Source organism: Phalangium opilio, unplaced genomic scaffold (genome assembly GCF_054372755.1).
Source record: "Phalangium opilio isolate 3A_F unplaced genomic scaffold, DU_Popi_V2 ptg000011l_1, whole genome shotgun sequence".
NCBI lineage: Eukaryota > Metazoa > Arthropoda > Arachnida > Opiliones > Phalangiidae > Phalangium > Phalangium opilio.
This window is the reverse complement of record NW_028324147.1, coordinates 5,252,014-5,270,131: the sequence shown is the minus strand read 5'-3', so window position 1 is coordinate 5,270,131 and position 18,118 is coordinate 5,252,014. Positions and strand designations below refer to the sequence as shown.

The 18,118-nt window shown below is 33.3% G+C and overlaps 3 protein-coding genes and 1 long non-coding RNA gene across 9 annotated transcripts in view; 1 reads left to right on the top strand and 3 right to left on the bottom strand.

The window, feature by feature from the left end:
* Window positions 1-176: 176 nt before the first annotated feature.
* Window positions 177-9,728, bottom strand: LOC149710018 (ceramide synthase 6-like). Of its 3 annotated transcripts, none has more exons than XM_089858651.1 (11): window positions 9,458-9,728; window positions 9,025-9,145; window positions 8,825-8,937; window positions 8,651-8,708; window positions 8,380-8,430; window positions 8,190-8,282; window positions 7,478-7,606; window positions 7,279-7,385; window positions 5,396-5,552; window positions 4,987-5,010; window positions 177-3,586 (listed from the first exon to the last, which is right to left on the bottom strand). In XM_089858651.1, exons 1-11 carry the CDS (start codon window positions 9,643-9,645, stop codon window positions 3,488-3,490), a joined length of 1,140 nt encoding a protein of 379 aa, XP_089714777.1. In that variant the 5' UTR covers window positions 9,646-9,728; the 3' UTR covers window positions 177-3,487. The 3 variants fall into 3 exon arrangements, with proteins under 3 accessions (XP_089714777.1, XP_089714778.1, XP_089714779.1); XM_089858652.1 differs by having other exon boundaries at window positions 4,987-5,001; XM_089858653.1 differs by lacking the exon at window positions 4,987-5,010 and having other exon boundaries at window positions 9,458-9,726.
* A 408-nt stretch (window positions 9,729-10,136) lies between these two features.
* On the bottom strand, window positions 10,137-11,218 carry LOC149710017 (uncharacterized). The gene is made up of 3 exons (XR_016376459.1): window positions 11,060-11,218; window positions 10,451-10,604; window positions 10,137-10,350 (listed from the first exon to the last, which is right to left on the bottom strand). It is a non-coding gene; the product is annotated as an uncharacterized LOC149710017 (long non-coding RNA).
* A 683-nt stretch (window positions 11,219-11,901) lies between these two features.
* LOC149710016 (uncharacterized) lies at window positions 11,902-13,142 on the bottom strand. 4 transcript variants are annotated; one of them, XM_089858649.1, is made up of 3 exons: window positions 12,581-13,142; window positions 12,369-12,458; window positions 11,902-12,338 (listed from the first exon to the last, which is right to left on the bottom strand). In XM_089858649.1, the coding sequence occupies exons 1-3, from the start codon at window positions 12,870-12,872 to the stop codon at window positions 11,995-11,997; spliced, it is 726 nt and encodes a 241-aa protein (XP_089714775.1). In that variant the 5' UTR covers window positions 12,873-13,142; the 3' UTR covers window positions 11,902-11,994. The 4 variants fall into 4 exon arrangements, with proteins under 4 accessions (XP_089714775.1, XP_089714776.1, XP_089714773.1 ...); XM_089858650.1 differs by having other exon boundaries at window positions 12,369-12,449; window positions 12,581-13,123; XM_089858647.1 differs by having other exon boundaries at window positions 11,902-12,458; window positions 12,581-13,129.
* Window positions 13,143-13,460: 318 nt separating this feature from the next.
* LOC149710015 (myosin light chain kinase, smooth muscle-like) overlaps window positions 13,461-18,118 on the top strand; it is a 28,418-nt gene continuing 23,760 nt past the window's right edge. The window contains exon 1 of the mRNA XM_089858646.1: window positions 13,461-13,687. The gene's annotated coding sequence lies outside the window, so the exon portion shown is untranslated. The remainder of the gene's footprint in view (window positions 13,688-18,118) is intronic.

Below are 18,118 nucleotides of genomic sequence, written 5' to 3'. Positions count from 1 at the left end.
ATTCTACCGCTTGCATTATCCAGGACTCAGGAGAAACATATTTTATTAAGCTTAAACTTCAAACCAAGGCTTAAAGTTCAAAGCGTAAATAATTTTTGAACCAAGGCTTAAAGTTCAAAGTGTAAATAATTTGTGAACCAAGGCTTAAAGTTCAAAGCGTAAATAATTTGTGTCAATTTAATACAAAAGAAAAATTAATTTATTTTACTGATGATGATACAGATTCTCCTCTTTTTAATTTTGTTAATCACTAAGACTAATTATAATTCTACTAATTATTAATTATTTTAAGAGAAAGTTTAATTATTTTTAATGGCAATTTTGAAACTTTCATTTTATTTTTTATATAATATTCTATCAAGCTTTAAATTTTATTCGTAAAAATACGTATTTTATTTTCAATTTTATTTTATTTTATTTTAAACTGGATCAAGTTTTAGGTAGATTTAAAATTTTATTATAATTACAATTAGGCAAAAATTGAGGAAGGGCAAAAATATTCATGACATTATTTTTCATCATGAGGTGGGGGGAGGCGCAAAATATGTTATTTTTATTTACACATATTTAAATTTATTACATAACATTTAAACCAACAATAATTCAATTTATAATGAAAAAGCTAGAAAAAAAAACGTTTAATTTTATGATATGATTGAAAAATCTGTTAGTATTTTATCTTGACTTATATTTTATTATAAAAAACATCGACTTATGCTTGGCAAAAATTGGAAAAAACATTTTATTACATTTTTGTTCAATTTTATAAAAAAAAAAACTTATCAAAAGTCTATACGTTGAAGTAAATCATTCTCAATCTTATATTTACATTTCCTCGCAATTCTTAAAGAAAATAGACATTTTTTGGCCTAATTTAGTAAAAATATGTCTACTCCAAATTATAGGCTTCGTTAATTTATTTAGAATCCCACTTAAATTAATTTTTTCCTTAATTAATTTACGTGTAACAAAAAGCACTTAATTAGATTTAATTATAATTATACCATACCTTATTATTTAATTTAATTTAATTTAATTAAGCTCAGCATTTTATTAATTGGACTAGCGCCTGACAAATAGTTTTTCATTTATTTATTTATTTATTTATAAAAAAACGAAAATAAAAATACAAATACGATTCTGGACTTTGTTTTGTTTTCAAAAATGACGTCATTAAGATGGAATACAAGTTGAGGATATTTAAAGCGATACTCTGCCCTCCCTTCCAAGATAGTTACGAACTTACGACTGTAGATGGCGCCAGTGTAATATTTCAGCAGAGATATGAATTAGCCTTATTCCTGATCAGCGCCACCTACCCATAGCGGCGACTTTGAGAACTACTGTAATCGTCAAGCCAACCAGATGTCGCTAAAATCTGGTGACGTAATTTTTGGTAAGACCACGAGAGTGCCCGTCAGTGACGTCACCAGATTTTAGCGACATCTGATTGGCTTGCCGATTACAGTAGTTCTCAAAGTCGCCGCTATGGGTAGGTGGCGCTGATCAGGAATAAGGCTAATTTATTATTAAATTTTTATTTTGGTCCATAAGACAAAAATATGACAGAAAAAATATATAGGCTAGTTAACTTTCTTATAACGTATATTTAAATTAATTAAAAATTTATATAATTAGTCTGAATAATTAATTACATTTAATAATTAATAATAATAAAAAAAGTTGATTGAAAAAAAAACAAAAAAAAAAACTTGAGAGCTTTAATGGATTAAACCCGAGTTAAAATTGGTTCTCTTAATTAATTTATTAATTAAGCGCATTTAAAGAACATTTAACGACAATTAATTTTTTTACAATTAAGCTAATTAAATTAATAATTAATTAATTAGTTTACACGTAGCGAATGAATTAATTAACAATTAAAAAATTCATATATAAACAAAAACATTCGTCTCTTTATTTAAATTTTTAAATTTAACGTTGCTTCCATGAAAAATAAATTAATTTAAGCATGGAATTAGTTAAATGCGGAATAAAAAAAGGGCATTAATTTAATTTAACTAAGTATGATTATTTTTAATTAAACTTAACAAATGGCTGAACAAAAATACTAATTAAGGCTTGAAACAATACTAATACTAATATTAATTTTAATTTTTTAATTTTAATCATGCGGAATTAAGTTTAAAGGAATAAATAAAGCAGCAACATTAAATTTAAAAATTTAATTATTGCCCTTGGCCTATATTCTTGGGGTTTGTTTTTAATCTCATGGTTTATTAATTAAGCTTAATTATCACACCTTAAAATACTAATTTATGTAACAAAAAAATCCCAAATAATTCTGGAGAATTTTAATTGGTCTTTAATTTTAATTAAAGCGAGACACGTGACTGTAAATTAAACCAACCGGTCTAGATTCCTTTAATTTTTCACGCTAGACTCTGCCTACACCGGAAATAAAAAATTCAAATATTCTAGATGGCGCTAGTATAAATGTTTTTACCAAGGGGGCGGAGTTTAACTATAAAAGTTTAGATTATCTCAACTCTGATTGGATAGAATTTAAGGGTTCAACCAATAAGAAGCGAGGAATACACGTTTGGTTAAAGAAATAGTAAATTCTAACTTCACATTCTAGATGGCGCTAGTATGCTTTACCAAGGGGGCGGAGTTTAACTATAAAGGTTTACATTATCTTAACTCTGATTGGATAGAATTTAAGGGTTCAACCAATAAGAAGCGAGGAATACACGTTTGGTTAAAGAAATAATAAATTCTAACTTCACATTCTAGATGGCACTAGTATGCTTTACCAAGGGGGCGGAGTTTAACTATAAAAGTTTACGTTATCTTAACTCTGAATGGATAGAATTTAAGTTTCAACCAATAAGAAGCAAGGAATACACGTTTGGTTAAAGAAATAGTAAATTCTAACTTCACATTCTAGATGGCGCTAGTATGTTTTCCCAAGGGGGCGGAGTTTAACTATAAAAGTTTACATTATCTTAACTCTGAATGGATAGAATTTAAGTTTCAACCAATAAGAAGCGAGGAATACACGTTTGGTTAAAGAAATAGGAAATTCTAACTTCAGCGGCAACTTGATTTCAAGTTACAATCAAGCAGAGTCTAGCTTTAAATAAATTACGCGTACGAAACCGGGAATAAACTTTAATAAAAAGTCTTTAAATTTAAATAATAAGTCTTTTAATTACGACAGACATAATTAAACGGACCACTAATAAACAATTAGTATAAAAAGCGGCGACGATTGAATACTTTGTTTTATATTTAATAATAATAATAATAATGTATTGCGAGAATTTGAATTTCTTTTTAATGATGGGCAATGCTGGAATGATGCTATATATATATTTTGTTGTTTGTTTGGTTTCTTTAAGATCTAAAGAGTTGTTTCTTTGTTTTTCTGTTTGTTTGTGTGTATTATATTCTTATCTACTCCTGATTCACCTGTTTTACTTTTACGTTGCAATTATGTGTGTCTAAGAGTGTTGCGTCCGTCTCATGATTTGCGGTTCGGTTTAGAAGGGGTCCTGCTATCTTCGCTGCGTCCCAGGCTCGAATCGGAGTCACTGCTTTCGTCGCTTCTCAGATCTTTAATCTAGTTTTGTTTTGTTTTTTATTTTAGAGAAGGGAAGGACGCAAAATACCAAAAGAGAAAGAAAGAAGCAAAGAAACCATTGTTATAGATCACGTGTTTGTTAATATTTATACCAATCGCGGACTTTAAAGGGCAATGGATATCGTATCGTTCTTTTTCCCCAACGATTCGGTTCTCAGTTATAATTATTTTAGTTTTCTGCTTTAATTCGAATGTTTTAAGTAATTAATTTTAAACATATTATATTTAAACGAGGTTTTTAAATGGAGTTTGTTCATCTATTGAAAATCTACGACCTATAAGCTGCAATAAGGTCAATAACTCACTAAATTCATATCCACTAAAATCTTAAATGACTCATTAAATTCATGACTGCAGATTGATCAAATTCATGGCGTAAAATGCACCGAGCCGGATAATTCGCGGCGTAAAATGCACTGAGGCGGATAATTCGCGGCGGCCTAAAATGCACCGAGCCGGATAATTCGCGGTGTAAAATGCACTGAGCCGGATAATTCATGGCATTAGGTTTAATAATTCATGGCATGACGTTCAATGAGCCGTATAATTCATGGCATAACGTATAATGAGCCGAATAATTCGTGGCATAAGGTTTAATGAGCCGAATAATTCACGGACTAAGGGGTTCAGATGCAATGAAGAATAATTCATTGCCAGTAAGATTCAATAAGCAATAGATATTCAGCCATAATTCATGGCAGAACTTTGCAGTTTTGAAACACTAAATTTAATGGTTCTTCAATCCCATAACCCCTTTTAAATAATTTTTATCCTATAATTCATATAAGCGAGAGGAAGGAGGTAAATGCAATCCAAGTTCCAATCCAAGCAAGGAGAAAAGGCGGGACGGGCGGGAACATGTTACATTCAAAGCTGCGGCGGATTATAGGACAAAAATTATAATAATATAAAACCAAGAAGTGATATCTATAGTTTATTAGGGAGAAGGTATAAATTCATTCATCCACATTTATAATCTAGCTTTATCTCCAGTCCAAATGTATAGTAGGTCCGGAGTTAATCCCCACCGCCTCTAAATTACAACCAGCGTATATCTCATTGCTTCTTGAAAACTCATGCACGTCAGCGCGACGCGAATGACGAAAATTACAGTCATATTTTCCGACTGAGGAGAGTGTAGCGAAATAGCCCGGCCTCCTTTTACGCGACCCCCTTGTATTTTGAAAGGGGGACTGGGACTTTGGCGCGCCGCGAATACTTAGGCACCTTATACCTTCTCCCTAATAAACTAGATATTACTTCTTGATAAAACTTTGAATTTCATTACATTTTGTAAAAAAATTCAAAATAATAAATTCGAGGTTCCGTTGCCCTTTAAAATAAATAATTTAAAAGAAAAATATTCAATTTGAAAGTACTTCGAAAGGTTTCGTCTTTGAATGCTAAGTTTCATGTGAAGTGTTAAATTTTTGGTTAATTTTTGATTTTTGCGGATAAAAATTGATTGTTTTGTTTTTGATTTGTTTTTTAGGATAATCCATGGGTAGTTGGTTAATTTGATTAATATAGAAAAAACAAAAAACACAAAAAAAGCCAGTTAGTGGTTAATATTTGGGTTAATTCATGAAGAAAGACAAGGGACAGGATTTCAGAAAAAAATGTATGTACGTTAAACGTTCGTCAAAAAAAAGACAAAAAATAAATATACAAGAACGTTACGGAATAATTAAAAAAGGATAAGAAAACAATATATTGAATGCGGGATTGAGATTGAGAGATTTGAGATTGAGAGAGAGAGAGGAAGGAAAAGTTTCTTTTTAATTTTACTTCTTTGTTAGCGAATGCGTGTCGGGCGATCCTGATTATCATCAACGTCCACAAAATATGTAGAATTTGAAGGGCAATTAGCAGAGAGTTGAAAATGTAATAAGCCGGACTGATTTCCACCACTGTTATAGCCATAACCGATGTACTGTAGATTACTCTGCCACGACGAAAATGAATACATTATACAAATGTTTATGGAGTTGTTAAAGATCTATGCGTGTCTTAGTCCAACTTCAGTGACAGTGGTCTTAACTTATCAGGGTTCATAAAACTTTTGGAAAACCGATTTACCCGAAATTTCCAGGTTTTTTTTTCCATATACATTTCCCCGAAATTTCCAGGGTTTTTTTCCCATCTACATTTCTCCGATATTTCCTATAAATTTCCAGGTTTTCTTCTATACATTTCCCCCAAAATTTCCACGTTTTCTTCTATACATTTCCCCCAAAATTTCCAGGTTTTCTCATATACATTTCAATGAAAATTTCAGGTTTTTTTCCTATAAATTTCCAGGTTGTTTTCCTACAAAGTTCCAGGTTTTTTTTCCTATAAATTTCCAGGTTTTCTCCAATACATTTCCCCCAAAATTTCCAGGTTTTCTCATACACATTTCCCCCAAAATTTCCAGGTGTTCTTCTGTACATTTCCCCCAAAATTTCCAGGTGTTCTGTACATTTCCCCCAAAATTTCCAGGTTTTCTTCAATACACATCCCTGAATACTCCAGTTTTTCTCCAATACATTTCCCTGAAAATTCCAGGTTTTTCCCTATACATTTCCGGGTTCTTTCCTATAAATTTCCGGGTTCTTTCTTATAAATTTCCGGGTTCTTTCTTATAAATTTCCGGGTTCTTTTCCTATAAATTTCCGGGTTCTTTTCCTATAAATTTCCGGGTTCTTTCTTATAAATTTCCGGGTTCTTTTCCTATAAATTTCCGGGTTCTTTTCCTATAAATTTCCATGTTTTTTTCCTATAAATTTCCATGTTTTTTTCCTATAAATTTCCATGTTTTTTTCCTATAAATTTACATGTTTTTCCTATAGATTTCCATGTTTTTTTCCTATAAATTTCCATGTTTTTTTCCTATAAATTTCCATGTTTTTTTCCTATAAATTTCCATGTTTTTCTCCTGTTTTTTTTTCCTATAAATTTAAAGGTTTTTTTTCTAAAAAATTCCAGGTTTTTTTATAATAAATTTCCAGGTTTCCTCCTATGCATTTCCATGTTTTTTTCCTATAAATTTCCATGTTTTTTTCCTATAAATTTCCATGTTTTTTTCCTATAAATTTACATGTTTTTTCCTATAGATTTCCATGTTTTTTTCCTATAAATTTCCATGTTTTTTCCTATAAATTTCCATGTTTTTTTCCTATAAATTTCCATGTTTTTCTCCTGTTTTTTTTTCCTATAAATTTAAAGGTTTTTTTTTCTAAAAAATTCCAGGTTTTTTTATAATAAATTTCCAGGTTTCCTCCTATGCATTTCCAGGTTTTTTCCTATATATTTCTATGAAACTTATGTTTTCTTTCCAATATATTTCAATAAAATCTCCAGGTTTTGTCCTATATATTTCCAGGTGCAATGCCACCAAATAACTGAACTGCAGAATTGATTATTTTTAGCTGCAGCAAACCTTTCAAAAGGGCAAAGTTACCCAAGCCCCACAAATTCCCCCAGACTTTATTAAAAATTAGGTATATATAAATTATTATATATAAATTTCCTTGAGTTAATCTGAATGAAATTTTAGTCTACAACATATTTCCCCTGACATTTCCAGGACAGGTTCCCCCAGCTTATGGTAATTTCGTGAGAAATTCCACATAAGGCAGCCTTGCGTGTAAACCACTATTAAACACTGTTCCACTTTACACTTGTCTCACCTATAAGGATAGAGTCCCAACCGAGAGAACAGCCAAACAACAAAAAATAGAGTGAAAGTGGCATTGGCTATCCTACGCCAACGGAGGTATTTTGCCATTTTTGCTGCCTGCAAAAAAATTAAAACAATTAAAATAATAATAATAATTAATGCGAGTTAAAATTAATTAATTAATTAATTAATATAAAATAGAGTCGCACCTCTAAGGGACAATCAGCAAAATCGTGAACAACCAAAACTAGAGTGCCAACACGAAATAAATTAGATGCCCATGATAATGATAACAAAAGTATGGTCACCACATGATGAACAAACATTTGCAAAAAATCCTGAAAAATTATTATTTTAATTAATATTTTTTTATTAAAGGGAGGGTGAAGTGGAAAATCTAGTGATTTTTTATCGATTCTTCTACTAATTATAAGACCAGTCTGCATAGTGAAACATTCAGGAAATACCAGCTCCGAATGATTTTAAAATTATTTCAAATTAGGTTCAGATTTTAAGGATAATTTTAATCAAGGACTTCCGACCAATCACGTAACGCCCTGCCTTTTTATTAACAAAATTCTCGTGGCACGCACGCTCCATGTCTCGCGCCACGATTGTGACGTCACATCGCGCGCCTAATTTTATCAAATCTCGCGATAAATTTCATTCAACACGGAACGTTCCAATAGAATTTTGTTTATGAAAAGGCAGGGCGTTACGCGATTGGTCGGCAGTCCTTGATTAAAATGATTCTTAAAATCGGAACCTAATTTGAATTTTAAAATCATTCGGAGACTGTATTTCCTGAATGTTTCACTATGCAGACTGGTCTTATAATTAGAAGAAGAATCGATAAAAAAAATCACTTGATTTTCCACTTCACCCTCCCTTTAATCTCCTAGATAATTAAATTAAACTTACCTTGCGTTTTACGTCTAAAAACTGAGAGAAAATTAGAGACCAATAGAAACCCAATTCTATCATGTAATACCACCAAATTCCATCAGTTACGGACTAAAATTAAATTAATTATCATAATTTTAATTTAATTAATCCTCATTTAAATTAATTATAATTATAATATTAATTAATTTAATTATTTATTTCTTACATGATTTGGGTAATCATACCAACAATGCATTGTGTCCCAAAGCCACGGTTTCTGAATAATAATATTTAATTAAAATTAAACTATTATTAAAATTAATATTAATAATATCATAATTAGCCCAAATTAATTAATTAATTAATTAGTTGTTTATTTATCCAACATGAACATACAACGTGCGGGGGTATAGCTACTTGTTTTAGGAAGAATAAGGAATAACAAGACAGTTATACACATCAATAATTATTAATTATCCCTCCAATTATCTACTTACGTCTGATAAGGTGTAAAGACCGTAACAAAATGCAAAACTGTAGAAAGTGCATCTCCATCTTTTAATTAAACAAATAAACACTCCATTTATTTATTTATTTATTTATTTATTTATTATACCCTTGTCTATAGCAAAACACGTTTTAATTTAAAAAAAAAACGAAGCAAAACTTACGCGCTTTCCGTGAATTTTGCCAACGTTGTTGGTTTTTCTTGTTGATTTCTTTGTCTTATCCATCTTTCAACTTTTCTCTCTGACCAATCGAGTTGTTTGGCCAATCCCTGAATCTACAGCGTTGAAAACATGATTGGTATTTGGGAAACATTCATATTTTAACACCCTAAAAACATGTTTTGTATAAAAAACACCATTACCTGTTTATAGCCAATTCTACCATTTGCTCTAAAAGCTTTTTCCAAGACCCCATTATCAGGGGCACGTTTTAATTTGGTTGATTTTAACCCTAAATAAACACCAACTGGCGAAAACACAAATCTATAATAATAACAAAAAAATTAATGTTACATATGATACACATTGATTGACAATTAGTCCATGATTATTATTATGTAGTAGTACACATTTCATTTTATAGAGGCATTAACCCAATGAATTTTAAAGGGATAATTTTCTTATTTGCACACGAAATACTTCGCTAATTACTTTCTATAGGGAAATGGGCGTTTTTTAAGGGGGGTAGCCTAGTCGGCGGCGAGGTTAGATCGTTATTCCTTACATTACATTCTAATGAACTGAAGACGTTAATGAACGGGACTTTTAAGCCTTGGTCAAAAAGCGAGAACATACCTTTCTAGTATAACTCGGACAATAAATAAGACGGCGGCGACACCAAGGGCGTAATATAGATCGTTAAATTGCGCGTATTTTATTTTTTCGGTGTTGGCGAAATCTTCCCAAGTGTAATTTTTGGGAAGCCAAATATGATCGGCCCAAAACCACTTGCTAAACCTCTGAAACGCACTAGCATCCGCCATGTTTTAAAACACACTCACGCGCCTTTTCGGCTTTTCTGACTTTTTCCGCAGCTTCCGTAAGCTTTCCTCCCTGCCCTAAGCATTGGCTAAGCTTTCCTCGCGCTTTAGTTAATCGGTATGGTATGATGTAATTCAGTTCAGTTCACTTTACAGCTGTACTTACCGTAGTCCATAATCATTGATCTTGTTATTCTAATTTTCTACACGCAAACAGTGTTTTGTAATATCACCATACATGTGTATTGTTGCTCGCTTAATTACTAAAAGGTATTGAATCATACAGCGCAAAAATTTATGACGCGGAAAGCAAATTCGACCATTTCCACCAAAGGGGGTGGGGGCTAATATGTGATTTTGGACATTACTGGTGGCGGGAAATTGAAATTATATATTGGGCAAGAAAATAAAGCAACGGCAGATTTCTACCTTTAACTGTATATCGTTTGTGGGAGATAAGAACCCCAACTTTATATAATGAAAAACTTTATAAATTTGTATATTTAAAACTCTTTTTATTAGACAAAAAGATTAATAAATAACACACATTGAATCATTTTAAAAATATTTCATGGTGTTTCTCGAAATGTCACGTGACATACACATAAGTCTATTTGCCGTAAGGATATCCGCCTGGATAAGGGAAGTTAGGATAGCCTCCAGGATAGGGCAAAGAAGGGTAACCACTACCAGGAAAACCATGTTGACCTATAGAAATATAAAATTATATTTGTAATTTAAGTGAACTCCATATAGGTGGTATGATTCAAGAGGAAATTGTTAAATTAAAGTTATCTTCATTTCTTACTGTTTTGGTTTCCGAGATGAAGGTTATGGTTTCCAAAGAAAAATCTGTCTTCCTTAGCTTCTCCGGTTTCACCAGCAACTTCAGGGTCTTGGGGAGCGGCAAAAACGCAGGCCATCGCCAAAGCGAAGAGGGTCAAGAAAAGGGTGAACTTCATCTGAAAATTAGGCAAGGATTAATGTTTTATAAGGGATATGAAATATAATTGGTTGTGTTAGATTTCTATAAGGTCATATCGGCTCTTAAATATGTTCCTTCTCTAACACTAAAATCTTTCAAGTATGGCGCGAATAAAATTGACCACGTGTTTTTCATTCTCACTTGTAAATTAGGCTTAACCCCTACAAATTTTTGCGAAATTTAATTTTAACTAAACTAAATCTTCGTAGTTCTAGGTGCTACACGTTTTTCGCTCAAATTTCTAAATAAAACTATGTAATGTAGAATTCCGAATGGGAATTTAAAGTTTTCAAAAATCAAATTAGAACAGCCACGTTATTGTATTTGACCATGAGTCTAAAATTGGCTGGTTATAGAAAATCGCCTTGGTTTTTTTCAAAGGCAACACTAGCTAGCACTTATCACAGTTAAAAATTTCAAACGAGTACTTACGATTTTGGATGTTGCGGATCCTTGGACGACACGTCAAGACTGAACAGAGTGTGAAAGTGAAATATGGAATCAAAAGACTATTCCTTATATACCCTTCAAGTTATTTTCCGCAACTCAAGATACTTGTCACCAAAGAAGAGACTACGACTCTGATTGTTACGAGTCAATATTGATGACGTAGGGTAGCTTCGACTGTGGTGCAAATTGCAAACCCCATATTTGTTCAAACATGTAGATTTACCTTATCTTGAAATAAAGGGGTTGGGAATTTTGCAATATATTTGGTTTAATGACGAAAATGAGTAAATTTGAACGTCAAAAATTTCTTCGTTTGGAAAACCTACAGATATCAGATAAATTTATTTTACAAATCGTGTGAGACAATGTTTACATAGAAATACGTCATAATTTTGGGTTTATATTATAAGAGATTCGGGGAAACAGCCCGTCTTCTTCTGTTTCCAACGATACTAAATACTTGAGGTTGCAACAATAGACCATTCCATTAATAACTTGAAGAGAAACCATTGCGCATGGGTAGGAGGCCGCCCTCTTGCGTTATTTCGATTGCGCCATGCAAGAGGCAACTCCAGACCATGGCCAGACGGAGTTCACGTAGTTGAAGTGAGGCAATAAGACAATTTGAACTTTTCGTTACGTGTTGCAGGGAGGGGCTCTATACTGGGCTATGAGTCGGACTAAAGTAAATACTAACCGTTCTCCATTCCTACTTGTAAAATTAAATCTGTCCCTGCTATTTGTAAGAGAGTATGTGATAAATTTATTAATTAACAAAATATATCGTAATGTATTTTGAGTAAATAAAGGCTCACACAAAACGGTTGTGCGTTAGACCATTTATTCATTAATTTTAAAAATTTAATAAATATTACAACAATTAAAATGATTATAAAACAACAGATGGTTATATATGTTTATTTTCCTAGTAAGCTTAAAAAATCCATAATAGAGTGTCCTCCACCTTGACCTCCAGGAAAACCGCCTTGACCTCCAGGAAAACCTCCTTGACCTCCAGGAAAACCGCCTTGACCTCCAGGAAAACCGCCTTGACCTCCAGGAAAACCTCCTTGACTTCCATGAAACCCACCTTGACCTCCAGGAAAACCTCCTGGGCCTCCTGGAAAGGCTACTGGACCTCCAGGATATCCTCCATTTTGACCTCCGGGATAACCTCCATTGTAGCCTCCTTGACCTCCTGGATAACCTCCATTGAAACCTCCTTGACCTCCAGGATAGCCTCCATTAAAACCTCCTTGACCTCCAGGATAGCCTCCATTGAAACCTTGACCTCCAGGATAGCCTCCATTGTAACCTCCTTGACCTCCAGGGTATCCTCCATTGAAGTTGCCTTGACCTTCGGGAGAACCTCCTAAAAAAACTAGGAAGTAAATAAATTGAAGTAATTTAACCATGCAGTCTTAGAAGCAGTACTGTTTCCCATAGAGAACAAACATTGCTCATTGGTAAACTACATGGTTCTAAGGTTGACTTCTACCATACCATACGAGTTTCCTATATGCAAATTATGGTTGCCAAAGAAAAGCCTGTCTTGGCCCTTGTTTTCGTCTTCGAGACCTTCTGTTCCCTCTGCAATTTCAGGAAGGGCTTCTCTTTCGGAAGAAGGTACTTCCGGTTCTGATAAAGGTTCGTCCAGTCCAGGTTCAGGTATTTCAGGTTCAGAAAATGCCACATCCCCCTCGGATGAAGCAACTTCCGGTTGTTGTTGCGGACGGCAGTGAATTGTGGCAATTAGAGTGACAACAATTGTGAAAATAATTAACGAAAACTTCATTTTGGGTTAGTCCACGTTCGCGTCCTTCTGAGTTGAAATAAAGTTTAAAAGTGATCACAATTTAATTCTACAGTTTATTTTATGTGGTACTTGAGAAATGTTTTGAGTTAGTAAATTCCCTTTCACTTGAAATTGCTACGTCAACAGTTGGCACCCAATGTTAGCTTCAAATAGAGTTTTAGTACAATAAAGGCAGGCAGGTGCCTCGTCCATATTTTGAGTTCAAATCAAATATTAAATTTATTGATATTAATACGATAAAAGCTAACAGTCTTAAAAACTATCACATTTTAATATATAAACGTAGGAAATTTACCCATTTTAAGACTGAAATTAACTAATTACTGGAGTATTTAGAGATAATGGGTTTTCATTATTTTTATTATCTTATAATTTTGAAAGGCCTATTTTATTAATTTAAACCTATGGTTTTCTATAAATCTGTAAATTAAAATTAAAATCGCGCGAAGCATTTTAAAATAGTTCAGCAATTTGCCGATAGATGTAGAGACACTCTCGAACACTAGCCAGTTTTGGCGCGAAACAAGTAAAGATGCAATCTTTTTTAGTTACCGTTTGACAAGTAATCAGTGAAGCCAGTGATCAGTCGGCTTAGCGCCAGTCCGCGGTGAAGAAGGTTTTTGGTGTTCTTGCGAATATTACGGATTACGCGTAAAGTCGCAACTTCATGCAAAATTGCTTGGGAAATTTGTAATTTCGCGTTATTGAAGTATTTTAGAAGACGGTCGTCATCCGGATAAGATACCAACACCACGGGAAATTATTTACCAAAAATATGATACCGCCATATATGGGTATGTTTATTTTACTGTTGCATTTATTTATAGGGGTTCAAAAGTCACGTGTTATAAGCAAATTGTAAAATACACATTAGATCTAGTTGTATACTTTTTAACCATATTAAAATAAGCATGGATAAGATATTGCTTTAAAAAAATGGCAACAAAATTAGGCTTAGCATCATTAATCGGTTTTAGCGCCAATCGTTGTTAACCTTTGACCCCCCAGTATGAATACAATGAATCTTCACAAACCATTTAAAACATGCAGTGACTAGTTACAAAATAACCCAAATTTTATAAAATTCCTGGGCTTTTTAGAACTTATAAAACTTGTTAGTCGTGTCTCTATACATCGTATATACATCAAATTTGATTTTCGAAATGTTTTTCTTGAAATAGACTTAAAGAAATATAGTTGTCAAGTTAGTCGATACACTAAACCCCTAATCGTTGATTGGAAGTTGAATGAACTCTTTTAGAAAATATTCAACTTTTAAAAATGGTAATTTAAGAAGAAGTTAAAAGTCTTAATTAACGTAATTCAATACGAAAATAATCGAAAAGTCTAAGAAATTCTATTGATAAAATTTTAATTTAGAAAATACTTTAAGCTTCATAAATCAAAATAGCTTTGACGCGTCTCTGACGTCACGTAATCGTAATCTATGATAAAACTGCTGTTGAAATAAACGGTAGAAGTCTGTATATCTGTGCAATTTATAGAAAAACCTTATGCTAGATTCAACTACCATACCTGTCCTGTACTGTTTTTTGATTACCCTTTTCAAGTCACTCTTAACTATAACCTTTATTCCAGTTCCTTATTTTCAACCTATATAGAATGGATCAATTCTTCAATTTTAACTCATTAAACTAAACCCATTCCTAGATTACAATCTGCTGCAAATTGATTCTAAACACCGACATAAGCGTGTCAAAAACTGTAGATAACAATTAATTTTGTTTAGTTAGCGAAAGTTTCTCGCGTTACCAATCTCGGTTTCCCGTTCTTGGGTCACCCGTGTACGTCTTAACTTTGCTCTATTTGACAAAGCTACGCCGGTGAATTTCACGATAGTGTTAACATAAGTTTATAAGATATGTGCCTTCCATAAGTATGACGCTATCTATACTTCGTAATGCTACAGAAGAGACTTACAGCTCGAGATAACTAGTTCGAGAACGACAAGCGAGGAGAATTGAAGTTCTAACAATAGGTGGTTAATTTTGCAGCTAGGACTTCCATCTAGCTCCTATTTAGTCTGAATTACTAAGCCTTTGACAGCAGCGCCTCACCAGGCAATCATCGCTTTACCTCGAATCTATGACCTAGGGACCGTCCATAAACTACGTCACACTCTTATGGGGGGAGGGGGTTTCTAAATTTGTGACGGTCCGTGACAAGGGGGAGGGAGGGGTTCTTCGATGCGTGACGTCACATTTAGCATTGATTTTGATACGACGTCAGTAAGAGGCCGATTGGCTCTCTTATGTTATAGAAGAAGAAACACAACATTCCAAAGTCCACCGTTATAATAATTTAGCAAAATTGATATTCCATCATCGCTTAAATAGTAGAAAATTTAAGCAATTATCTACTATTTACACCTTTTTATAGCCAATTTAAATAGCGCATTTAAAATAAACAGCGTAAACTCTCTTATGTCTCTGTTTATTCGCCCCTATTATTTGTGAGGATGAATCAAATGCCCCTGCCGATTGAAATGGTTTCGTTTCTTTAACAAATTTTCTAAATCTCAAGCTCGATTAGTCTGTTTTCGGTGACAGTGTCGAAACTTAAAAGTGTGCCCCTTTAACTAAGCTTTATGGAACTTTTTTGAAGCTTATAAAAAGCACATCCAGACATTAAAATTCTAAAGGTCAATCAGATGGAAAAAGCTTAAAACGGAAGAAAATATTTCTGAGGGGGCGGCATATCACCCAAGAAATTAATCAAATTAAATTTGTAAATTAAGACAAATCATAGTGCGGAGGGGGGAGGGTTAAAGAAATGTGACGTGGTTTTTAGGGGAGGGGTCTGAGAAAAGCGTGACGAAGCGTGATCTGGGGGGACGGGGGGGGTCAGAAAAGCCTTTTTTCACGTGACGTAGTTTATGGACGGTCCCCTCACTCACTCCATGACAAGCTCCAGTTTCTAAGTAACCAGTGACAAACTTATCATGAAACATACCTTATGAACTTATGGTATTAATAATACGTTAACGTAGCTTTGATGGTAGAGCAAACTCCGATTGAAGCCAGAATATAGCGCTGATCTTTTAAAATAAACAAACCATTACGAATTTTGAGTCGACTATAAGCTTCTTTCACTGTATATGGGATTAGGTTCAGCTTACGTAAATATTTTTCTTTTGGGCCAAAATTTAAGTAACCACCTAAAAAAAAACATTAATTTATGAAGCAATTTTATTTTTTAACAAAAACCATTTTTCATTCAGTTCATTTGTCCCTTTTTTTTTTAAAAAAATTTAAAATAATTTTATAGGGGTCAAAAGGTCAATTACATTGTAGTCTTAGCGAGTCAGTCCATTTCTCCCCGGAAGTTTATAAATTAAAGACCGTAAAATGCTTCTATCATTTTCCGGGTCTCACGATTGAAGTACACAAAAAACCAACTTATCTTACTAGTAAAAAATACTCGTATATTTGTATTTATGGTAAACGGTACTTCATACAAATTTAAGTTGTCGTTGGTGCAAATAACGGTTACCAATGTCGACTGTCGTGTCGCGTGGGTGCGTTTGGTATTTTTTCGAGTCTCAGAATGTGCCATTGTTATAGGTAGAGTAGTAAGGTATTAAATTATTGATAGTGGTGTCGTTTCAACGTGAAATAATAGTTTAACTTGTTTAGTAAAAGTATAAATAAAATTTGATGGCGTTAAGGCGGGGAATGTCACGCGCAACCCCTCAGCTGTTTTTTTTTCCCGCCTTCTCACGAAAGCCACGTGGTTAATGTTTGACGGGATTATCTAGGAATTACTGCGTTGAGTTTAAAGTGGTTTAGATTTACCATGCATGGTGTTTAATTTAAAGGGATAGTCGCAGGTGATTCTATTAAGAAAACTAAAGGGTTTAGGAATTCTACAGGGTGTTTCTGATAAATCTGGATGGCATAAATTATGGGCGATGTTCTGTGGGAAATTAATTTTGTTTTGAGTCGAAAATGTAACTTCTATCTCCATTTTGCCACAAGGGACACTGTTTTCCAATTATGATTTGATGTGTGTTTTGGGTATGACCCCTACCTACCAATTTACGCGACTACCACTTTAAATAATTGTATAGTTAGTTTGAGCAAGAAGTGATATCTAGTTTATTAGGGAGAAGGTATAAATTCGCCACATTTATAATCCAGCTTTATATCCAGTCCAAACGTATAGTAGGTCCGGAGTTAATCCCCGCCGCCTCTAAATTACAACCACCATCTCATTGGTTCTGGAAAACTCACGTCAGCGCGGCGACGCGAATGACGAAAATTACAGTCATATTTTCCGACTGAGGAGAGGCGAAATAGCCCGGCCTCCTTTTACGTTCCCCCTTGTATTTTGAAAGGGGGACTGGGGCTATGGCGCGCGAATACTTAGGCATCTTATACCTTCTCCCTAATAAACTAGATATCACTTCTTGGTTTGAGTAACATTACAAAAAAAAAATAATGAACGTGTCGAAAGTTCCCAAAGCAAATCAAAACTATAGAGAAAAAAAATCTTGTATAAACCGTGAAAACATGTCAGATAAATAGATATATATTTAATTGAAATTTAACGGTTGTAGCCCCAAAAATTGCCCAGAGCTAAAGCTCAAATTTTAATCTATTGTTTCGCAAAAAAAAAAACCAAATCTGATTCTGTCCATTTTGATTAAAAGATAAAAAATTGAAAAACCGCGGATTGGGATTTGTGGCGGTAACTTTCGTCGTCGTAGTCGTCGTCGTCTAGTTGCGGTTAAATAAACCGCCTGGGCTATTAATTAATATTCAATTTAGGGTTAGTGGAACGGTAACCCCATTTTTTTGTCCACAAAACGCACACAAAAAAGAGAGAGAAAATTGAAATTATGGTTATAGTTTTCATATGAAAGGAAATGATTTTACATATTTTTTTTTTGTTAGTAAAATGGGCGAAAGGACAACGTTAAATTATGGTCATGTTCGTGTTGAGCGTTTTACTCTAAACAATGTGGTATAGTTGTTAAATGGAAGGGTTGCTGTTGTGTGCTAGGGTTGCAAAAATTACCAGGGAGTTGCTTCTCAGGACATTTCGTTTTGAAATCATAATTTTCTTGATAAATCAGGGAAAACAATTATTGTGGGAAAATTAGGAAAAAATGGTTATAACGTTAAATCATAAGTTTATAAGATATATGCTTGAGGTCAAAGGTCACCCCACATAAATATAATTTAGGATTGAAATTCAACACA

Coding starts and splice junctions, on each gene's coding strand:
- LOC149710016 (XM_089858647.1), bottom strand. CDS start 12,872: ATGAAGTTTTCGTTAATTATTTTCACAATTGTTGTCACTCTAATTGCC. Junction 12,459..12,580: donor GCATATAGGAAACTCGTATG/GTATGGTAGAAG, acceptor TTTACTTCCTAG/TTTTTTTAGGAGGTTCTCCC.
- LOC149710018 (XM_089858651.1), bottom strand. CDS start 9,645: ATGGCGGATGCTAGTGCGTTTCAGAGGTTTAGCAAGTGGTTTTGGGCC. Junction 8,431..8,650: donor GTCTTTACACCTTATCAGAC/GTAAGTAGATAA, acceptor ATTATTATTCAG/AAACCGTGGCTTTGGGACAC. Junction 5,011..5,395: donor ACGCATTCGCTAACAAAGAA/GTAAAATTAAAA, acceptor CATGAAACTTAG/CATTCAAAGACGAAACCTTT.